We start from the raw sequence: 25039 nt of genomic DNA on the forward strand, positions 1-25039 counted from the left end.
ATTTCAAAACGCCAAATAAAGCAAGCAATGTTTCAGAAATATGTGAACACAATAACCACCCAATCCTGGGTGCTATAAAGGGTGAGTTATTGTACGAGCTTCACAACTTTCTGAAAATATTAAAAGTTTTTTCTTCAAATTCAAACTACTCAAATATTGTCCATTAAGTGATACGAAACTTTTTTAAGACATACGACTCCATGCATTTAGCTATTGGATAGCGTGTTACAAAAACTGATCTCTAAGAATTGTTACTCAAGCGTTCTCTCCTTTGTTGTGAAGGCACGTCCTAAACTCAACGAGTACTGCCTTGGGTCAGTCAACGCCAAAAGCGATAAATCCATGTGTGCCCAGTGGAATGATAAACATCCCATCGGTATTCCCGGATTCGCATTGCCCAAAAGATCGTATCGTCGATGGTCCACCATTTCTCATGTTTAGGATTGCGTTTGGGCCACCATTCCGCTCGTACAGTCACGAACACAATAAACGCCGCGAGATTCCGGCTCGGAGTATGATACAGTATTGGTATAATCATAGCAACAACCGAACACAATACATTGTTAACAAATCATGGAAAATACCAATGATTGCATTGGTTCCATTTCTTGCAATTACCACTTTTCGTCCCCGAATTCCACCTGTTGGTATGTTTGACACAACTATACCATTTAAATGATCTGAATTCCAGGCGAGTGCCTTCATCATGTCCAGGTGTGTGAACTGTGCTAGCAGGCATGCATAACTGCGCATCGTAGGTTCTTCATATTTCGGGAATGCAAAGGCCAGTCCACTAGGCCTACGATGAGTAGCAGGATATAATTATGATTTATTTACCACCATAATTCTCGGGTAATTGCCCTTTGCCCTTTACCATCCGACGAGCGGGCGAGTGGTGCACGGGAAACGGATTTCGGGTCTCTCAAGCTGCTTCCACATCCTCCGTGAACTGGCAAATAGGACATTTTCTGGTATATTTTCGGCCTCGCTGGCCTCGCTTTCCCTATCGCTTTCTGCATCCCAATCCGAATTGAGGCTTGCGTATTGTAATGCAGTGGACTGACTTCGTGATCGCGGTGGGAAAACTTTGGTCCATTATCCAGTCGTTCGCTCCGGACGCGAGAAACGGATGAAACGAGCCGAAAAAGGACTGGGCCTAAAAAACGCTGGTCAAACGCGGAGCTGCCGCTGGAGTCTCACATGCGGAACCATTAATTTAATGAATGCTATGATGATCTATCGTAATGATCTTGGCACGTTTTCGAGGGGTACGCACGCAGAACATGCCAGGTTGCGGGATACGGTTCGTTTGGTCGGGTTTTGGTCGCTCGGGTGATGACGGAAATGATGAATACAGTCGTGAATCGTTTGAATTTATGGAATTTGTTGCCGGCTAATTTCGCGTCCCACCCTGGGATCCGTTTCGAGGCACCTGAACGTGCCACGTGGAAGAATTTTCGGACCGAAACGGAAGTGGTACATAAATGCGGAAGTGTGTAAATCATACCGACGCATCCGCAGGCAAGACACAACGGAGCGGTAATTGATTCAAACCAACCATTAACACGAAACGAGGAAATGGTTTTGCCCGTCCGAGAGATGTCCTGTCTTTCCAGACTTGGTTGTTATTCCCTCTGATATACTGCCGGTGTCTGGTCCATTGCATACACGCTGACACTTTTTCATCTTCCTTTATTGGCACAGAAACCAATCATCAGTGCCGTTGCAGACGATCGACTCGATACGCACCAGTGAAAATCGATGTCGTCCAGCCTGTGCTTCGGTCCCCAGAAACATAAACCTGCCTTAATCCGAGTGTGCAACACGAATATACCGTTTACAAGCAACAGCAATCAAGATTAGAACGATCCTGGACGTAACTTTTTGCCTGCTTCCTTGCTGGAAGCTTCTTTCTCCCTTTGTCTATTATCGAAGCGGTCGTACGAACTATCGAACAACACGCCACACGTGGCCTCGAGGCCTTCTTCAAAAGGAAGAAGTTTTAATCTACCGCCTCAATTCGTAGTCGGAGGCGTGAGCAGCTTATCGTGTCTTGCTTGAGCACGTCTCACGAATGCTGTCATGAGGCTTATGGAAAATTCGTAGCCTCTTTCAAATGCTTTCTCTTTCTAAACGATTCTTCTCTACCCTAACAAACCTCCCAGCTCCAAACGACTTATGGGCGCAAAGTTTCGTTTCTTCGTTCAGCCTAATTGGTATTGGAGTTTACTTTATGAAGTATCCGAGGGGTCAATTTATTTGCTCCAAATTCAAAGCGTACCCAAGGGAAAATATTTTTTCCTCCGAATTTACCAACCATTTTTGCTTACTGCACACAAAGAATCGTAAAGTATCCTACGCTCTCTGTATGCTGAGAAAACATCGTCCGAAGAATTTTTTGCGTATTTACTTCGCTCCGGTAAAATATTGCCGAGCTCATGGATGCGTTGTTCCTTTGTCCGCGGACTCTGAGTGCTATGCATAGCAATGAAGGACTAAAGCCTCACTTTTTAATTGATGTGGTCTTTGAAAGTGATAATGAACAACAGTTCATTATATCTTTTGCCCAAAAGGGAAAACCAATGAAAAAGCGATTGTCGTTCGCTCTTGAGCGTGGAAACGGGAGAAAAGTTTATGGAAATGGGCAAAAACCATGCCATACCCTGGTGCATCGTAAAGTGACAGATGATGAAAACGGCCAAAAAAGAGAAGACATAAAACACTTTGCTGTGTACAAATTGTTTTCGAAAAGAAACTTTTCAACATAAGGCCCGTAGCAAAAGTGTCCAATACTTCAGCAAAGCACGTTCTCCTGCGTAACGGAATGGATAGTATATAAGACCATAAAAAAACACCGAAAAGTGTGTAACTTTTCTTCAAAATTTAATCTGCCATTATGGTTCTTAGATTCGAACAAACCATTACTGGCCGAGGTAAAGCGGCAAACAAGGAAACCAGGATGACTTGAAAAGCCATGTAACGCATTCAACCACTTTGTGTTGTTTTTTTGTGCTGTGCGGTTGAAGGATATTTCCTAAGATTAATTGAATTATACGCCATTTAAGACAACGACTCAATCTACTTCATCCTGCCAAGGTTCCGGTACATTTAATGTTGCAACGATTACGGTTGTTCGGATCATTCGGTTCGTTTCGTTCCACAAACCAATAGGATCTATTTCATTTTTCGACCATTCCGAGTAAAGGGCGCCAGTAAATTGTTTTTTCTTTCCTTGCCAGTGGAAGAAAATAAAACCAAGTGAAATCCACTAGACCGCAAAACGGGAACCGGAGAGCTCACCCGCTGACCCTACGGCGACTTTCCCAAAACAGTTCGAAACCAATTTTTAGAGCTCCTCGAATTCCCCCGCCCTGATCCCGTTGAAGGCGAGAGAAGTGAGCAAAATTTGCCAATGACGCCTCCATCACAAACCCCTTTCTTAATGGCTTTGCACGAATGCTCTGAACGGAAAACGCATAAAACATTCTGACCCACATCGTGGGGCGTGTATATGTTGGTGTGTGAAATCGTATGTGAATTCTGGAACAAGCAAGGAAAGTTGTGGCTGATCTGATATCTGGTATACATTAAACTGAATTTTATTTATTCGATTGGAGCTTCTTCCAAGGCTTTGGCAAAAAGGGAAAAATATACGACATCAGGTCCTAGACAGGATAAGACGGTGAACCATCGGCCTGAATGCAAGAAACGATTCTTCGATCCACTCTAAGAAACTGTTCCACAAGGCCAGCCCAAACTACGAACAACTACCCTCCGGTGATGGCGGCGAAAGAGTGAGGTTAGTTGTGGAGAAGAATAAATTCTGTCTCTCGTTATCTTCGCTTCTCCCTCGATACCACCTATACCCTGAACTTGTCCTTTAGTCCTTTGTTTTCTGCCTTTCCTACAACGCCATCCACTTCCTCCATCAAACCGACGCCCGCTGAGTGAAACGGTGCTTCTGGCACGTTCGCTGACTCGACCCTGTGCTGTATTTGCGAGGATTTTTATTTTTATTGTTTACTTTTGCTGTCACAATCGCGTTTCCGGCGGGGTAGCTTTCTAAGCTGGGGACAAAACTCAGTCGCCAATGACGCCGCGGGCTGTTGATTTTCAGTGAAAAACATTGATTGCGGAGCTGGTTCGCGATGTCGCTGTTGCTGGAGTAAAATAGGCAAATTTACAACGCCCTACATAAAAATATAATACATTTTGAGCTTCGCCCACGACAACCTTCCGAAGCGACAACATTCATGAAACGACCTTCAAGATCCTTCTAAACGAACTGATGGGGAAAAACGTAGGGGTTGGGTAAACGGGTGATGAACCACTTTTCAGTGTAGCTATAAAACTCCGCAAAGATCCGCACTACACTGGTGGCAGTGGCGCATTTAATTCTGTAATAAACATGTAGTAAAAAGTGTTACTAAAATTTCCCATCCTCAAATACAGATTAAAACAATACAGAAGCAAATAGAACAAAAGTCATTTCATTCACCCTTACTTTTCAATACTGTTTCTGATAGGATTCCTTAATTATCCTTGTAAAATGCAACTTTAGTGTACGGGTCGCTAAGGTGACAATACAATCGATTTGATAATTTCATACATTGTGACTATTTATGTACACATCTTTACATTCTGTTCCTATTAGCTCATTTGTCACCTGAGGCTTCATTCTGTCACTTGGTCTCTTGACCTAGAGGATCCTACATTTTCTTCAAACGTGTATTTCAGAAATCGCCTTCCTGCCGGTAAATATCAGTAAAATGTGTACTATGTAACTGAGCTTTTGGCGTGTTACGGGGTCGTTGAAAAGTCGTTTCAAAATCTTATCCACTACTAGAACGGCAAAAAAGGGAGCGATACCCAACATTTGTAGCTGGCAGCCTGCGGAATTGATTTCAGGAAGATTTATTGGATAACATCCAGCATGATGCCATCCGATAAGCATCGCGGGCCGATAAGCTCGTTGCGAAAAGCTTGCAACAGCGTACGTCCGCCGGAGTCGGACAGGAAAAGCCGATGGCAGGAGGGAAAAATTGAAAAATACTGAAACCACGTTTCAACCGCAAAAGGCCAACCTCAGTGCTGGAGACTTCCTTCCTCGCTTTCCGCTGCCAGCCGATGGACACAAAACTTTTCTACTATGGTGGGGGACGGAGGAAAAGAGAACAACATCCAACGACATTCGTTCTACTCACAATGTGGCCACAAAAACAAAATGTGAAACTGTTCAAGCACGTGAATCGACCGTTGTTGGGTTTTTGGCCCTTGTGGCATTAAAACTCAAGATAGCTTTTGGTTTTGATTTGAAATGTGTTTTTTAGATTTCTTTGGTATTCGTTTGGATTGCTACACTTCCGATTGCGACTAACGATGCTTAGTTGAAATTATGATTGATGGCGAGATTCGTAAACGGCAAGGATATTGATAACCGCCTTACTATTTGTGGCGGAACTTACTTCTTACTCTTCAAACTCTATGTTCGCCCTCAGATACTTTGTTCTCGACGAAGAAAAATTCGAAAAAAATATTATATTCTATATATATACATTTTCAATTTGTTCTAAATTCAACTTTCCAATATGTAGGGTTTGTGTGTTTCATTATATTTTCAACCGGATCATTTATTTGACTCGACAAAGGCATTGCGAAAAGCCATATTATGAGATTTATACCAATTATAATTGGAGACAATATATCATCATGTAAAAGCCACACATCTATTTACATTTCGACACTAAAGATCGATGGGACATTTTCTTAGTGCTAGTTTGTTCCACACCGCACAAAACTGCCTGTATCATTCATTGAAATACTGTAGTTTCCATTTAGGTTGACCGAGCATGGCAAGATAATGCGATTAATTAAATACATCATCACACTTGGGAATGGTACAAATCCAAGTAAAAGAACATCGTCAGTATCTTCTGGTTTTTTTTCGTTTCATCGTTTCTAATGTCTAGCTAACCGGACTTAACTGTTTGCGACGTGATAAATGTATTCCCACCCACATAGCATTCCTCAACGCTCCTTTTTCCTGTAATGCACGTTTCACGTACTGCCCAGCTTCTTCGTTTGTATTGCCTCATCATTGGCCGGCCAAAGACATTGGCTTAAGCTGATACCGGTGTGAAGAATGAGTCCTCACAAAGGCACGTCCTAGCGAGTCCGGCGGGCCCTTCAAAAGGGAAATAATCAGTGGTAGGATAAATTATAAGCAACAATGTCCTCAGGACGTGATTGTGAAGCTAGAGTAGCACAGCTGCGTTCTTTCGATCAAATAAACTTGTGTTTCCTTGCTTTGAACCAACAGTGTTGAATTTAGTATTAGAACAACATGTAAAATTATATGAAATCTATTACTTGACATATTCTACAAAAATTTCCTGTATTTACTCAGCTGGGCTTTAGTCGCTTTGTTTACCGCTAACAAAAATGTTTTTACTAGCTCATATGGATATTAAAGTTAAGAAAATTGTTTTATTTTTTTATTTAGGTTCATGTTTTGATTCCAAATGATGAGTCAGTGAATGTGTCATTTTCACTACTAATTGGAACTTTTTATTCATCCTTTACAAACTAAATATGAAAATAATATTTCGACGGAGATGCGTTAAACTAATGAATTATCGTGTCATACCATTTCACACAAATTGTTGAACAATTTAATGCTGGCGTTGTAGTATAAACATATTCTGTTATGTTGTTGTTCGTCGCTATTCGCTCTGTCGTTCTACATTTACCAAAAACAGGGAATACGATATACATTCACATGATGTGTTTGCGGTTCTATTTCAAAACAAACGAATCGTATTCTGCAGCTGCAAAACCGTCACTCCTACATTTTGCTAATAATTTTTTAGCCATTATTTATCCCTGTTCGCTTACCCGCGAACTCAAATCCCTGACCGGATTTGCACTACCAGAGAAAAATAAAAACTGTGAACGGTATGAGCTGGACCTGGATGTTTTCAAAACTCAAAACTTTACGTGTTCGTTTTTATGCTGCTCTTGCTTCGTTTATCCACTTGCTCTATGTTGGGCGATTTGTCTAAGCTCGATTGTGTTTATGCATGATGATGGAATCAAATTTTATTTCAGAGCAAATATAACGTAGCCTACGTGTTGTTGCAACTATATTGTGATTTATATATCTATTGAAAATATTTCAAAACACCTTAATGGGTTTAAGCCTTTTGTATGGTACAAAGCTATCAAAAATTAAAATAATCAAAACTATTGAAATCTAAACTACTTTCACAGAGATATTACAATTTATAACAACATCAAGAAATTATTTGCCTACTAACAGCATAAAACCAAAGTGTTAGATCATTCTGTTTTACTAAAGTCTAGAGAAAAGATGTATTCATTAGCGCATCATTTTTAGCAATCAAATAAAAATGCTACGCTTTCAATATACCTATTAGCACACTTGTATGTTATTTTCTGTCTCCATACATAACAATTCAGTCAATTCTAAAGCTGTAAAAACAATTTCCCGGTTCGCAGCACTACGTCGTCGTTAAAAAAACGTTAATTATTCTTTTTTTTATTGCCTGCGAACATTTTATCTCCTCATGTGACTGAAATATATAAACAAAACAAATTATCGTAATAAATAATCTCAAACTAGTAGTCATGCACATTCCTTGTTTGAAAACGCCTGCTAATGATGAGTGAACCAGCAATGGCACGTTTCATGAGGTAAAATTTCCGAAGGCTATTGCCACAGCGATGCTAATTCACACGAAGCAAGGGAATGTGATGGCATGTGTGCAAATCTCAAAACGTGCACTCGTGCCGATTCTCTGAGACATCGTAAATGCTTTCGCAGGAGGGGGCTGAAAAGATGCCGACTTGGCATCAACGTTGACAATTTAACGTTTTCTGTATGGATAAGCAAATTTCTATCGTTTCTCTTCAGTATAATGCTGCGAACATGCCTTTTTTCGATATCCACTTCCCTCGTACGAAAAAACCGAAAACAGAACGGTTTCTGTGCAATGATTTTCTCTGGCTTTGTTCGAAAATTTGCTTAATTTTCCATATGTGTGTACCTTAGCAAGCAAGCTGCCAAAGTACGATGATACCCTCTAGATAAAGAGCAGCTTAGGCCGGTGTTGAATTTTAGACCGAAGTTTTGTGAAATAAATTTTATTTTCTGCGTAAAAAATATACGTGATGGTGTTTATCATGCACCGCTCTCGCTCATTTTACGAGGCTCAAGTTCAGCATGGTTGAGGGAAAATGCTGACATTCGTGGGAAAGTCCCTTCTATAAACATAAACAGAGCAGGTCCTCCATTTTGCTCATTTTGCTCTCGTTTCGCTCAAGGGATACACACATGCCAAACTTTGAACAAATAAAATAACAATGAACCTTCCCACACTCGCACGATGACGAAGCATCAATAAAATTACATTCTAACTCCGGGTGTGTTATTACATTTGAATCTTTCACCTTTTGCTAGAGCTCCGTCTGTTATCGAACGAGGCCTAGTGAGGTAGCGCCAGTGGCGGATGGGAGGAACTGCAGACGGAAATCCTTTTTATCTTTATTGAGTTCATTGTACACCTTTCAATATCAAAATATACCTACGGAGTCAATTTTTGGAGATGGGATTTTTGAAGAGTAAATCCAGAGCAAACTTTACACAGATCGCAGCCGTAAAACGATAAAATGTTTCCACCCTTCTTACCGGTTTCCGGATAAATCAAAATCTGTGCATATCTGTGTAAAACATATTTCACGCCTCAACATTTTGGTAAACGTTGTTATACTGCTAAATCCAAGACATATGTACGTACGTGGCTAGCTCCGCGTTGATGTACTTTTATCGATTTTTTTCTTAAAGAGTTTACTTAGACGAGCATGTTTTACGTGTAAAAATAATAATAACTTTAGTTGTTGCGTAGAAAATCACAGTTTTCATGGTCAAGTAACAGGTTTGAGATACTCTCCACTTTATCCACGCTTGCAATTTCTAATGGAACGTTGCTTTTTATCTACTTCACCCAAATATGCGCCGGCTATATATAAATCACGAAAAAAATCTTAAATATAACTTATGCAACTCCCAGACCAATCTATTATCGCTTCTTATGGCACACATTGATCGCACTTTTCACTCTGTCTCGTTAGCTAGTAGACTTCGATCTGACCGTGTTACAGAAGAGACTCGATAACGAGGTGTTAAAGCAAACTTCTTAATACAATTTTCACCCAACGGGGAATATCTTTCTGCCCGACAAAAGTTAAAAGGATTTGAGTGTTCATGCTGAGTCTTAATGCGACTAGCACCACGGTTCTATTTTCAATCACGCTCCCTTTCTCTCCTTCAATATATTACGGATGAATGAGTGAAAGAAGTGTAAGAAATTTTGGGTGTTTTAAAAAGTCTACTAAACATCAATATTTTTTATCGCATCCCTAATTTACGACCAGCTACTAACTTCCTAAATCCCTGCGGTTGCTCCCATTGGGATACCGACGAAATTTACAGCGACAATCGAGCTTACCAAAAATAGTCATTGATCCAACGGATGGATCCCCACAGGTTTGCTCAATTCAGAAATCTCAATGGCCACAAATTTAAAATGTAAGGCGCTTGAATCTCATTAAAAAGTTCGTCTTGCAATAAGTTGCTCAGGGCGCTTAGATGTTGCGTATCGTCCGAATAAAGTAAAACCTATATTAACAAAACTTTCAAGATTGCATCTCACGTACCCAAGATTATCTTAATTTATAGCTATTTTTATGCGGTTGCAGCAGCTTAAATAAAACACTTCTTCATCTTCTTCTTCTTGGCGTAACGAACTTGTTGGTCATGCCTGCCCGTTAAGGGCTTACGAGACTTTTACCCTATGTGTACGTGGATAGTCAGTCCTCTCGTACAGGGGAAGCTCCGGTCTCGGTTAGGATTCGAACCCACGCCGTCGAGGTGGTGAATTTCTGCGACCCTAGAAAAACAAAATTACGATTTATTGAATATATCACATACTTCTTCTTCTTCTTGGCGTAACGACCTCTTGGTCATGCCTGCCCGTTAAAGGCTTACGAGACTTTCCCTGTTGTACGTGGATAGTCAGTCCTCTCGTACAGGGGACATACTATACTATATTCAATAAAGTACATACTGTAAACAAGATCTACATTTACTCTCATTCAGCAGTTTACACATCTGAAACAACAATAGCCACAAAGGTTGAAGTCCCCCGGAACACTAGAAACATTGAAGTCCCTAACGGGACCGAGGAATGTTCTCCACGAAAACCACATCACACATTTTTCGCTAGCTGTACGGAGATGGCCCTATGGATAGGACAAAACAAAGTAATCAAATGAACCACACCACATCATCACCAGATTAGCATTCAAAACGAGAATATCAAAACGAGATTCTTTTATTTCGTTACTCATCACATTCTACAATAATTGTTCAAGCCTGGTGTATAGAGAAACAAATCATACTAAACTTTGCGATATAGTACTTATTTTTTAATACGTACATATTTTCTGGATATTTTTTCATATCATACAAGGTTTGAACGAATGAGTATTTTTAAATGAGTCATTGAAAATTCAAACGAGTCAAATTCCAACACTTTTTTGTAAAATATGGTTAATCTATAGTGTGTAAAGCATATTTTTATAGAGTTTTATAATAAGGAATACAAAAAATACAGCAGTTTGGATAAGGCGACAGTGACTGTCCGCACACGCGAGTATATCCAGATCAATCACACGATCGTTGTTTCCAATGATGTGGATTATATAGTTGGCCACTCAAAAATTCGCTAATTAGAATAATTGTTAATCATGCAATGCTCCAATAGCTTTTAAAACAACACCTGTCTTTTACAAGTACACAAGTGAATAAATTTTCACACAACTTAAGTGAAGCTTGGGGGTCCGTGACAGCCGAGCGTTTACACCGGCTAGAAAAGCTGACCACGATCGTCAAAGACAAGGCTCACCCGTCAGCTTGGGTTCGTATCCCAACCGAGACTGGACCCTGCCCTGCACGAGAGGGCTGACGCTTCACGTACACAAAGGGAAAATGTCTAGTAAGCGCCTCATGGGACATGCAAAAAAAAGACGGAACTTTTAAAATACACCAACTAAAGAAAAATTATTTTGCCAATACTGTCTGTCTGTCTGCTAAGCCAGTTCATTAATTTTCATAGCATAAGATATTTACAAATCCAATCATTAAAACACCTTCACTCTATCAAACGAGATCAGGCGAGCCCACACCATACCGCAGTCATAATATCAACAAGGAAAAAAGTATATGAAGAATAAAATAGATTGTCAACGTCTCGCTATCTTATACTGGAAGTTCTATCCTTTAATACTATGACCGGTACTGGAAACATATAAATGAAATGCTATTTAAAACCGTACTAAAAGCCAAAAGAAAACCGTTATCTTTGCTTCGTAGCCATCTACAAAAAAAGATAAATAACATGCCGAATAGGGTCGACTCCTATATTGATTACTGTTTTCATTCGGCTTTTTCGTTTTCCTTCCTCGCTTCAACCAACCAACAATTTGCCAATTTTTACCAAAGACATCGGTACGCTAGCTTCAGGAAAAAGTTCTTGCATACAACATACCACGGAGACAAACAAAATTGATAGAGATAAAACATCTTTTCGACATTTCCTATTTTCAAGCTAAGCCCGTCATTTCCACACACCGCATTCGTGCGTATCGACAACAGCAGTACTGAAACTTGAAAGACTCGTCTCAACGCAACTGTTGGTTGACGTGCTTGGGACCGGTTGTTTTTTTACGCAATAAACCACATCAACCATCGACCACTCGCATCATTCCAGGACCTTTCAGGCAAAATGAAAATGTCTCAGACATAAACGTAATAAACTTGGCTCGCTCCCGGAATTACGCAATTTATCAAATAGCTACCATCTCCGTAACCTGCATTGGAAGGCACCTCGCCCGGTCGTCGATGTAAGCAAAGAGGTATTAGGGTTTGAAGGGAGCTGGAAAAAATACGAACCTCGTAAGCAACCCAAGTTATTTTGATCCTTATGGTATCAGTCCAACGAAAGAGTTTTTTGTTTTATCCTCTCAAAGCAGCCAACTACGCACGATTACTGCATGGATACGATTTTATCTGTTCGGTTCTGGCACAGGAATGTTTACTCTTCTTTTTTCTACATTTTTGTCCCAGTCACATTTTCAAAACACCTTACGTAGTCTATAAAGTATCCACTGCTCAGGGAAGTCATCAATTTCAAATTGTCCTTAGCATAAATCTAAAATTCAAAATGTTCTTTAATACAGCTTCCAGTCGAAAATAGTATTTATATAGTATTCGCTTTACATGCTTCTGGCAATGAAAACCTTTTTGGACCAGCCACAAATTCTCTGTTTAATAGCAGCAATTACAATTCTTTAAGTAAGCTTCAATTGAATTATCCACAGCAACAAAATGTATATAATTAATTATAAAAAAATTACCACCATTCAAAACACTCAACTACAATAATATTTAATTTTCTTAACAATATAGAGTAACGCGTGTAACTGTTGTGTGACTTTCGCTGTGATGACGCCAAACGAATTAAGAATGAGAAAGTTTTGGTTGAATGTGTAGAAAGCCATACCGCCTCGCTTGTCACCCGTGGCTTTAATTACTGCCAACCAGTAAAACTTTTATCAAACCATTGACCGAAACGTTCGACGATATTTCAAAGTTGTTGTGATTCTCTTGTGCTCGGCTACTAATGGTTTTAATGTTCCGTGCAATCTTACTAAACTGAAAACTCAAAAACTTTTCAAGAATTCCGAAGCCATGACCTGACTTTTATCAAAGATTGAATAAATGGGTCACCTTTCGCTCTGAAAAGTGGCAAACTTTAACATTGTTGAATACTATGCCAAGAGTTCAACGATTCATCGAACTGTAACAGTAGCTTTATTTCTACTTTCTTTCTCGTTGTCTTACTTGCTACTCCTTCTTCGATTTCGATACGCCAGCTATAGCTGCTCCATATTTTGTTTCATACTCTCTTGCAATCAACATATGGTTCAAAGTTCAATCAGTTCAACAAATTTAGTTGATTCTCCATTTCTATGCACGTATCGCTAATGCATGTCATTCATCAGAAGCACAAAAGAAAACGGCAAGCGCATGCAAAGTGGCGGCAATTTTGTGTTTCCATGATTCGGATGGATTTTCCTGAACAGAGGATTGATAGTTGCATCGACTAATTGCAGTGAACCATACACAATCGTTCGAGTGCAAATGTGAAAGAACTGCTTGTGCCAGCTGTGCTATCTCCGAGCTAAATGTATCCGCGATATCTGTAACGATATCGCCAGCTGGGAAAGAAAGCTAATTGAAATCTCGCTTCACGGTTGTTCGTGAGAAATTGAATGCAAAATTAATAAACTTTCCCTTCGTAGCACTCACATTTCATTTGATCAAAGTTTCCCTGTACAGGAGGCCGTACTATGCACCATATTATCATATTTCCACTCACGTTATCCAACCGAAAAATGTATGTGCAAAGCATTTCTCAACCAACTCAGTCCTGTTACACAGATTTTCATACTTAGGGCAATTATAGATTTAAATTACATTTCACATTAAAAACATATTATCTAAAACAAATAAACCTCTAAATGGACCTGGCATAAAATATTTGCAACAAACATTATGACCAAGTCAACTATTATTAAAAACAACTATTATTGTATCGAGTCGTCGTATATACGACGAATTGATGAAAGCATAATTAAACACTGATTTGACAATGCGGTATACGTAGCAGAACCAGTCAAGCAGTTTAAGCATGTCTTCATATTCATTTCTAACAGTCGACTACTGACAACTGCTCTCCCCATACCCACACGCTGAAAACCCATTTGAGTCCATATCCGAAAACAACCGGGCGCCTCCACTCGTTCACCGCAAACTGACGCAGAAAAAGCCAGCATCACTTGTTGTTTACATCTCACGTTAAGCACAATGAGAAAATAAAATAACTCATGTGATTATATGAATCATGAAAAAAACAGTTTTGTTAGAATCATTCGAAAAGTAAATTTGTTTTCTTAACCTATTGTTCTTCTAATAGAATCTATAAATAGATTTGAAACATGACTTACCCTGACTTAACGTCTATATTTTATTATTGGAGCTATCTTCTGCTTCATTTTATTATTCTAGTTTTAACTTCTTGTCCTTTTGAATTTTAGAACGAAAAATAATAATATAAACCATTCAGCTAGCCCGAATCGCATTGCCTAGTTTCATATTGCGTAACTAAGGATCCCTTCACCCTTTCATTTTTTCCCACTCTAAACGATCTGGGAGAATTTGTATATGATTATGATTATTGCCACATCGTTTATTTTCAGTACGTGTCGTGCCATTCGCCATTAAAAGGCTTTCTTTGGAGCAGATCGCCGGGGTTAGTACAAATTATCCCCAGGATTGGATGTGATGGGATTGTTCAAGTGCGACATTGGGTTGCTTGACATGCTGTAGCATTTTCAACTGCTCCATTGAAGATACAAAATGGGTCCACAATGTTCTTACAACATTGAAGGCAAGTTTTACTATTCGGAATGAACATGTTAGCCGCAAATAGATCGTGAGAAAAAGATTTAAGATTTATCATATAAAAAACATAAAGTGACAAATGGGTTGAACATAAAAATCACAAGTCAAAATTAAAGAAAGCAAGTTTTTTAGAACTCTCGGTAATGTAAATGTTTTCTACCAAATTCTTATTCATGTCCCATCTATGTTCCATGTATGTGCATTCAAACGTTTGGGTAGTCAACGTTTGAAGTAAAAAGACTGCTTAAAAATGAACCTTTTAGTACTTTGATGCGAACCTGTCACAAAGAAATACAATGTTCCCCTTTGGGCCCTAGACCTTTGAAGCCTTGAAGAGGGTGAATTTGTAGCAACTTGCTCAAAGCGAGTATCTGACAAGCACTGTGCTTCATTCTACCTACACCTTCATCCTGCAACGAAAAAGTGGATTTCGTAGTTGTGCTATCATCGCTTTTGCCATAGCATGTTGCCTCAGGAATAATAAATGTCGCCGAATTTATATCGCAAATATTTTATTATCTGTTGCAAACAGAAGCAGCGCTGTGTATATTTATCCTAGCAAATTCGTTGTTGCCATGATACACACAGGCATTGCTCCATTTCACTACTTATCTTGCTACTGGAATTGAAAGAAACCCGGTTGGAAAAACGGAAAGCTTGCATAAGCAGACTCATAGTTACTTTTGTGGAGAAATCGCACAGCGAAAAAGATCCCTTGCGTGAAAGCACAATCCCAACACACATGGATGAACATGTGACATACATATATTTCTACCAATGGAAGAAAAAATCCTGGATGTATAACAAATGAATGGTTGGATTGTCACTTCAAAGAAATGTATGAAAAAGGGTACCAACAGCATTATCCAATCTAACAAATCCTCCTGAATCTAATACATCTAATTTGTTATTATTCAATGTGAGAAAGGTTTTTGAAAACGTGGTATTTTGACAAATCTCTTTGCTACAGATTGTTGCATGATGTTTTAACTTCCGATTTTGTTAAATGGCGCGAAATAAATAACCAATTAAGGACGTCGTATTTGCCCTTTATTGATTTGGTAAGGTGGTGTGGCATCTTAACCAACTTATTTAAAACTATGTGACAAAAGCTAAATTTTGTGTGCCTTGCATTCGCAATTATTCCTAACCTCTCTCTCTCGTGACTGATTAAACAGTTATCCTCCAACTGAATAATTTATAATGTTTAATAAACAATAAAACTATTCAAAAATATAATACTTAGTTTATATGTAGTGCAAAATAACTTTTGCAAACGGCAAAATGCAGTCAGTTGGTCAGTCAACTGTCAAAATGTGCACAAATGTGTGTTTTGCTCAATGAGTGAAATTAGATTTGGAAAAAAATTGCGCACCTGATATAGAGTGCGAGTGGATGGGAAATAGTTAAATGTTTCTGATAATGTACAATGGTTGTTGATAAGATTTTGGTGTACACACTAAATCTGTGCTGTTTTTTTACAGTTAAACACTCAAATCAACACTGAATGCGCTTACATCTGCATCGGCTCAAGAATGTTAACGTCAACACGAAACGAATAAAAGCGATAACAAAACTGATATTTGCGCGTGTATTTTCAGTCTTCGTGTAAAGTAAGCATGCATTCTGAAAATAATTTTACATACCCAGTCAGCCTAACAGGGATTGTATAGGACCTGCTATCGTATACATTAATATTTTTTTAATCCATTCAACAATTATTTACATTTTATGTTAACAAATTATATCATATAAATAACGTAATATTTTGTACTTAGTGGCATTTTTTATTCTCTTTGACAGGCCAAATTAAAATACATTTATTTTGTTTTACCTTTTGTTGAAAGCCGAAATCTATTTTAGGATGATGTGATACACTTTCTAACGCAAAAAATCAACAAATCGTTTAAAACTTGTGTTAAACTGAACACAACAAAAACCGAAATTTTATTGAAATTTTCCTTTCTAAAAGAACTAAGAATGGAAAAGCCTCAGAAAAAACATTTATTGTTCATCATGTTGTTTTCCCACACATGCGTTTGAAACGCTAACAGATAAAAACGCAACGGCAAAATTGAATTTATGTAAATAACATATCATGCTTTTTGTTCCACCCGAGCGGGATTAAGACAACAGCATCGAAGTGCACACTAGGGACATACACAAATACCGGTCAGATATTTAATGTACTCACATACAGCTCTGCCTCGAAAATCGAAAATCTCCTGGGGATGGTGAAAACATGGAGTTGCAATCAGCGAGTGGTTGCATTTCCCCAAATTAAATCCGATTTAAATTTGAGATTTTCCGCGATTGAATGGATGTTGGCTTAGCAACAAAACCCCTGCCCTCCAACACTCGGCAGTTTATTCTCATTATCAACGGGACCTGTTTACACTGCATTCGCCCCTGGTTCGACCTAGTTTCTTGCCAGATCGTAAAAGCCGATGTTTGTGTTGTTTGCACGCCGGTGCAAAATCATACGGGTCCAAACACAAGCCCGAATTTACATTCAGCACCATCGATAGTGAATCAAAATTCCTCCGGAAATGTTAAAGCTATCGCTCGAGGCGAGGGCAGGTAATGGAGATTAAAATAAAATAAATAATGCCGACCATCTGACGGGACCTGCGGGTTGAGCACTGGGTGAAATGTCAATGCGTCGCTAAAGTCAAAATGAGAGATTTTCCAATTACTGATCCGCGCTCTCCATGTACCCTTTATTCTTCCAATTTACCATGCAACCTTTGGAAAGCATCCCCTCTTTCACGTTCGTTGTCGGGAATTTAATCTCGGCGAGTGCTTGGTTACCCCGTGCCTGCATGAAACGGGTCGGTTTATTCATTTAACGGTAATCTTGTGACTTTTCCTGCAGAACGACCGACTTCAAATCCTGTAAAAGCCTAACAAGCTCGAAATGACCGAACCATTATGTTCCGCATACAATGAGGGATGTTTTTGTGCTTTTTTACTTTGCTATTTTCGATGATTGCAATCAGCATTTTCATTTAACTATTCACTGTTCACGGAAATGGTAGAACCTTCAGTTCCAACAGATGAGAGATTTACCTAACAACGTCACGCCGTTCCAGTAACCAAATCGTATCAATCATTCCTAGGACGTAGTTAAAAATTCTGACCGATATATACAAACCGGTCAAAGTGGCAGAGATACGTAAATAAGGGGCGATCATCCGCAGCTATCTGTATAATTCCTGCATCCCTTCCTCAAGCCATAAACATTTTCTAAACCAATACCTGGCAGCCGGAACCCCTTGTTTGTACGGGATTCTTACGATGCTGGAAGGAATCCTACCAACCCTAAATACTTCACACTCACATACGAAACAGGATCCCTAAGGGCAAGAAAAAAAACTCACCTAACACATTCTTTAGACTCCAACCCAAACGGACTCGCATAAAACAAGCATGCTAACAACGTGTCCCATAATGAACTTTGAAATAAACATTCAGGGCAATTTCCTGCGCTGAGGTGGAAAAAGCTAACTTATAAAATGCTTTTCAACTTTTTGGCAGTCTTGAGATGCCATACGAGAACTCGAATAACAGGAACAGATTAAAATCGGTTTAGTCATTCGCTTGTGTACAATAATTTAGTACAACTTCTATCCCCACATTCCCACTTAACACACATCGCCATGCGTCTTATCCAGCCCATGAAACATGTAGGTTATGGTTATGTTAAATATCTTGTATGCGTCTCCTTCTGGCGAACCTCTGTAACGAAATTAAAAACATAGCTGCAAAATTCGACTGGCTTTCCCCATACCCTTTTCGAAACTGCGCTCCTCGAGCTATATTCTCAGGAAACTTTCTGCCCAAAGTAAGGCGAGAAAATGAAGCTCCTCATGGTACTGTCATTTCATTTGTCTTTGGCTCAACGACGCAGAAAGAGCACGTTCTCTTTCGCCTTCAAGAATGTACGATTTTATGCTGAGTTGTGTATGTGTGTGAATGTATGCTTCCAACGCCCTGCAGGATGATGGTACTTGTTAATATTTAAATTCCACTTCTCGTAGAATTATCGACATAAGCCAGACACGGCACAAGAGACTGTCTCGACCCTATGGAAAGCAATCCGGCCACTAGAGGCAGGTGGTAGAGGGGGATTATGGTGTAGAAAGCGGAAAACTTTAATGTTTCAATTTGTTAGCATCGCGTACCTCAATGTGCATTTCACACAATTGCCTCTTCCTCGAAACACTCGAAAACACCTCAAGTAACTGCTCAAATTTTTGCGCTGAGCAACACACACACACACACACTGCCTAGATTATACGCACTTACGCAAGAAATTCTACCTTGTTTTCTTTTTCAGGCGAACTCGTCGGCGGATCGAGAAAGTTTCGCACCGAATTCCTCCAAGAGTGGCCAACGCCAGGAACTGGGCCTTATTTTGATACCTCCGTCCCAACAAACATTACGGGGCTCGTGGGCAAAACGGTCATGCTCAACTGTAAGGTGAAAAACCTCGGCAATCGAACGGTAAGATAATGAAGATTTGTTTTTCAATATATTCGAAAAAATCTTGATTTGCAATACATTCCAAAGCGTCCTGTTTTACCAAACATTTTCTGGGACGTCTATTTACATCCTTTTCAAAGGTACCAAACATAGCCATACTCCGTAATCCGTGTAAATATTCTTCTGTCCAAATTGGCTAACGGAAGCAAAAATGCCATCCTAATTAGACTCAGGATAAATCGCATACTTTCGTCAATGTCCGGGATTATTGTGCTAATCACCATCCACCAGAACAACCACAACCATGATGGCTCCATTCGCAATCCAGCGCTTGTGGTGTAATCTTTGGTTCACGACTAAGCAACATTTTTACAGCAGTTTGTTGATTCTTCTTGAATTTCAAGGATGAAGGAACGTCATTTGCTGTTTGAGATTGGATTAGGGTTCTGATAATTATTTGCTGGACTTCTACTTTCGTTCGACAAAAGCTGCTTGAATCTTCTCTAATTGGCGAATGAAAACGCTGACTGCATTGTGTCTTGCTTGCGCCACGGTAGACGAGCAACCATCTTATTTTGTCATGTCCTGTTGAGGTTAACTCTCTATTTTCCGGGGCACCAACTCACCCCGTCTGCTTTCATCCTGTTGGGATTATCAACCCACTACCCCTTAAGGATAATCGTAGGCAATGGCTAAACATCAGCGTTAGTTAATGATGGTGCACTGGATTCCCCTTGGCCGCAGAATGCAGTTATATTCTTTGAAAATGGTAGCCTAATTCGGAAGCACCAGATGGTGCAGACACCCTGCTTAAAACTGCAAAGAGAGAATTTTAATTATATTCAGCATGGTTGTATAAGGCAGTAATGTTTACTCTTTAAGCCAAACCTAGAACTGTAGATAAATACTGTTTCATTTCACAGATTGTACAAGACTTCACTGTTTTTAAAGGAAAGTAAAATTGTCTTATTCCAACTGTAGATATGCTAAGTATATGTTACTTGATGCTGTTTCAAAACATCCTTACCCTTTGCTCTGCTCCTTATTAACCAATTTGCTGAAAATAATTATTTCACATACGATTGAAAATTGTATTTTTATCGCCATCATTTACATGCGTAACCTATGCCACCATGTTAATGCAGTACGCTTAAATAACGAGTAATGCTCCAGGCCGTATGGAAACGCTTCAACAAACCAGGAAAGTGTATAGTAGAAACCTTAGAGCCTCATGTTCTGGTTCACTCCCCTCCTATGGGAAACGCAGAGTGTCGGTTCCTTCACTTGTTCCTCTGATGCTACTTGTAGCCTCAAGTTGCACCATGGCGAGAGCAAAAATTACCCACTTATTATCATAGCTACTATTACTATTATTATTATTGTTATTGTGATTGTCTTCCTTTATGGCGGTGCGCCGTCGACACTTGCTACCGGTTCGCTGAACATGTGTATGTGCTACAGTTTATTCTGCCATAATTCATCGTCTAACACACTTAATGAGAAAAAATAAGCCGGCACCAGGCCAAGGAGCGATGAAACCGCCAAAGAAGGTGCGAAGTATAACGATGTGATACTGAGATTTCTAAACAGCTTCGACAGTGCCCCATAGCAAGCCCAGAAACCCATTCCCGCACCCTTGTATAGAACGCACAGCGCGGCTGGCCCAACTTGCCACAGGAGGAGTTGAATATGACGGCTATGCTTTCAACCTCATGACCGCATACAAGGCTGCTAACTATTTTCTGAATAGGAGGCACATGTTTTTAAGTCTTTGAAAACAAGCCGTGTCATGGTTGGTAGAGATATTTGCATAACCGAGCAGCACAGAAGGTATGGAGTAGCTGTGTTGTTAAGATTGCAGAATTTAAAATAAACAAGCAAGGATATCAAAAGGCATGACTCCGCCATATAAATCTAAAATTGTATTTAATTTCTTAAAACTCATATCAGAGAAACAGAGAAGCATTGGATTTTTGGATTTAGTTAGTTAGTAGTTTAGTTGAACATTAAAAATATTGTTTGATAACAGAACTTACCAATCGGGTTTATTACAACATCAAAGCTCAATATTATGTATTCATTGAAAGTAAAATTGTAAAAGTATTCGAAATGCAATACTGCATAACAGGTTGAAAAAAGTCTACCTCACAGGATATACGAAAGCTAACAAAATATATTTTCAATTAAATTATTCAATTCTCTTGATCACTCTTCTTTTCAATCATCCCTTACCGCTTTCAACGAAAGCATGCTATTCGGGGAATTGTTTTAAAAACTAAATGCCCTACAGTTCACTGATGCAAATAATAAATCCTGCACACATTACGAACGATAAACAACTTGCAAAGCATGGAGCCAACTTGCTGTGCTTTCATCGACCGGCACAAACATTCAGAACGGTTGTAGGATAAATCCCCCGTACGGTAACGAAAAGCAGATATTTGAGCTTCTGGTCTTTTCCGAACTCCTCCTGATGGCTCAATGGCCTCACATACACACAAACACACACACACACACACACACACACACACACACATACACACACTATCGTATCCAAAATAGCTGTTTGCAAACGCAAAGTGCAGAAACTAACCGAGATTTAGCAACATCAAGAACCCGCTCACTTTCATGCTTTCCCATATCCGTCAATCGAGCCGTTGTGCAGCAGGAAAATATATTTGAAAACCAGACGCCAGTCTTTCTCCGAGACGTAAGCAATACCTTTCCTATGCTACTTTGACCGGTTCGCTCCTATTTCTGTCTCACGACTCGCTCTGTGTCGTTTTTTTTCCCTTTTACTCTGTACTGTTCAGGGTTTGGCTCAATGTTAGCCCACCGTCTAGCCGAACGTTTAGCCCACACTGCCAATGATTCTCAATCTTTGGAAAAAATCTAGCTTTTCTGGCTGACATTTCGCTTTAGGAACGGAAGTGCTAGTGTTGCCGCTTTCTATTCGTTTCGATTTCGATCTCCGATGCATCCGCTCCCTTTACCCATCTTCGCTTTTCCTTTTTGCAGGTTTCCTGGGTTCGACATCGGGACATCCACTTGCTCACCGTCGGCCGCTACACTTACACCTCCGACCAGCGCTTCGAGGCCATGCACTCTCCCCATACGGAGGAATGGACCCTTCGTATTCGGTATGCGCAGCGCAAGGACTCCGGCATTTACGAGTGTCAAATATCGACCACGCCACCAATCGGACACTTTGTCTATCTCACGATAGTGGGTGAGTACTACGTAACACCGTACGACGCCAATCCTTCCACTCAACCGCGAGGCCAGGGCCTAGCTTTTTTTTCACTTTTGCCCGCGCTGTCCAGGGCACATACCGTCAAACAATTTTCAATAACGGGAAAAATGTTGCTTCCATTTGCCGGCAAGCGGCAAACCTTCAACTATTGTATACTTTGCCCCAAACTTGTTTATCGTGCACTTTTTGCCACGACTTGTCTCGACGCCATCGCCAGCGCAATCTCGACCAAATGCTGCGCCAGCAACTGGCCAAGAGAAAACTATTATCATCTGGTCTTTGTGTTGGAAAACTGCAATACCATCCAACTTTCGAACTTTAACATTGTTGCCTGCGCCTTCGATAGCAGAACGCCTTGTTGTGGCAGCTATGTTTCATTTTGGTGTTTTTGCTCCAAGCGTTTCGAACAACGTGACTTTCCGCGAGCGAAACATGTTTCCCACGGCCAGAAAGAAAAGCAATCCTAAACGGGAAAAGATGTCGGAGGGTCCCGTGTTTTTGTGACTCGTTTAGGTGAAATTAATTTCAATCAGTCCGGTTTGCTTTGAATGTTCCACCTTTAAATGTTTTTTTATTCTCAGTATATCCTGTACAAAACAGCTTGCTTGATACACATACCGTCCTTCGACCAAGCCGTCTTCCGTATCTTCTACGTGGTTTACCAACCGCCTAACGGGATAGAAGAGGAGAAAGCTACATTAAAAGCATTTCTTCTAATATGTTTCCGGCGCCAGTCGTTGCAAAATGGGCAACCCAGCTCCCACCATAGCGACTCTACTGATCCAAATGAAACATAACATTTTCCACGAGCCAGAATCTGTTGACAGCCCGTGCGGCCCAGGAGCAATCGACAAATCAGTTCACCGGAACCGGAACCTTGGCGCGGTAAAACGACGTCCCGGGTGCTTTTGTAGGGAGGAGGTCGTAGAAAACATACGGCTTCCGGATGTTATGAAATATGTAGAACATGTACAATATTATAAGCAGCTGACAGTTCTCAAGCTAGAGCCCGCGGGGACTTGGCGTATTTTTATTCACTCTTCTCGTGCCCATACTCATGCAAGACTTCTCAAAATTCATCTCAGAAAAGCACACAAATACCACATAACTCTCAGCTGCTGTGGTTGTAGCTGTTGCTTTTATGGATGCCACAACCACACGATTTACGATTTGTTCCCGTTACGGGAAAGGGAAGGAATAAATTTTAACAACTCACTCACCACTCACCCGTCCACAACGGAACCACAAGAACCATCGAGTATGGTAAGCCTATACTTTCAGCTACAAGAATCATCACATACTAACATAAACAAAGCAATCCAGATTTCAGCAATATGCCAAAAGTATGGTATATTGCTTTCTTTGATTTTGGTGCATGAGAATGACCTTTTTCTGGTGGTAAATTCAGTAAAAAAATTAAAGTAAGGACGGCATAATATAATCCACATTTGAGGTTCGTTAAATTTTAACGACCATCTTGGCAGGAAATCTCTGCTCATTAAGAAGCAATGATTGCTCGCATTGCTTTGCATGGAAATAATTGTGAAATGCTAAATAGGTTATTCAATGTTCTGCAAATGTGTCACGTGAGTGCCACATTAATGATTAATAAACACCTTACGCCTCTATCAAAACGCTGAAGTTGGTTGAAACGCATGTTTCTTTTCCTGCCATTAAGAAAAGTTGTTAAGTGCTCTACATTCTACCCTCCCGTAGAGCCAATGTCGTTTAATAAACTGTGAATGCAGTGTCACAAATTGCCTTCATGTAAAATCAATCTTCATGCAACGTAATGGTCCAATTTTCTCTAGCGTTACGTTTATGATCAAGCAACGGTAAACAACTTCATCGTCCGCTATCCGCCCTACTTATTCCGGACAAACTGTGGGTCTTTTGTATTTGCGTGGCCAATGCGATTGTAAATGTATATTTAATAAACTTCCCTTTTCTTTTATTGCTTTTTTTTCGTTCCATCGAAAACATAATTTGAAATGTCAACTCCGTCGTTTGATTGGGAACCATTACGCGTTCATCAAATACAACCATTTTTCCGACCCGCGCCCAACACTCTTCTGGTCAACAATTCTTCCTTCAAGAACCAGTGACAGAGATTAACGGTGGCCCTGATTTATTTATCAATAAAGGCTCGACGATAAATCTCACCTGCATCGTGAAGTACGCTCCCGAGCCGCCACCAGCTGTCGTGTGGAAGCACAACCGTGATGTAAGTACTCAGCCGCCCCGCGGGATCTTGGAAAGGTCTCCGTTTTCCCCCGTCAACCACGTTTTTCGCTCTTCGCAGGACATTAATTTTGACTCGCCCCGGGGAGGCATTTCACTCGTCACCGAGAAGGGCATCCTGACGACCAGCCGACTGCTCGTGCAGAAGGCGATCGCGAGTGACTCCGGGCTATACACCTGCGAACCCTCGAACGCTAATCCGGCCTCCGTGCGAGTGCACATACTAAATGGTAAGTGTGACCCCATCGGCGCTATGCCGCTCATACCTGTTCCGGTGACATATGCTAGTGGAAAACTCCCCCTTGCCACCGTTCGTTCCAGGAGAACACCCCGCGGCCATGCATCACGGCATCTCTACCATTCTCTCCGGGCCCAGTTTGGTCGCGTTTGTGCTCTCTACCATCCTGCTCTTCTACCATCACAGTATCCGGTGGAAGTACTTCCGACTGACGTAG

General features: G+C 40.3%; 1 protein-coding gene across 1 annotated transcript in view; it reads left to right on the forward strand.

The window, feature by feature from the left end:
- The window catches only part of LOC131286599 (zwei Ig domain protein zig-8-like), a 38987-nt gene extending 13948 nt beyond the window's left edge, over positions 1-25039 (forward strand). Inside the window, exons 3-7 of the mRNA XM_058315577.1 lie at positions 18945-19111; positions 22109-22319; positions 24440-24567; positions 24646-24814; positions 24906-25039. Coding sequence (XP_058171560.1) covers positions 18945-19111; positions 22109-22319; positions 24440-24567; positions 24646-24814; positions 24906-25039 — 809 coding nt within the window. The remainder of the gene's footprint in view (positions 1-18944; positions 19112-22108; positions 22320-24439; positions 24568-24645; positions 24815-24905) is intronic.

This window comes from Anopheles ziemanni, chromosome 3, assembly GCF_943734765.1.
Source record: "Anopheles ziemanni chromosome 3, idAnoZiCoDA_A2_x.2, whole genome shotgun sequence".
Classification (NCBI taxonomy): Eukaryota; Metazoa; Arthropoda; class Insecta; order Diptera; family Culicidae; genus Anopheles; species Anopheles ziemanni.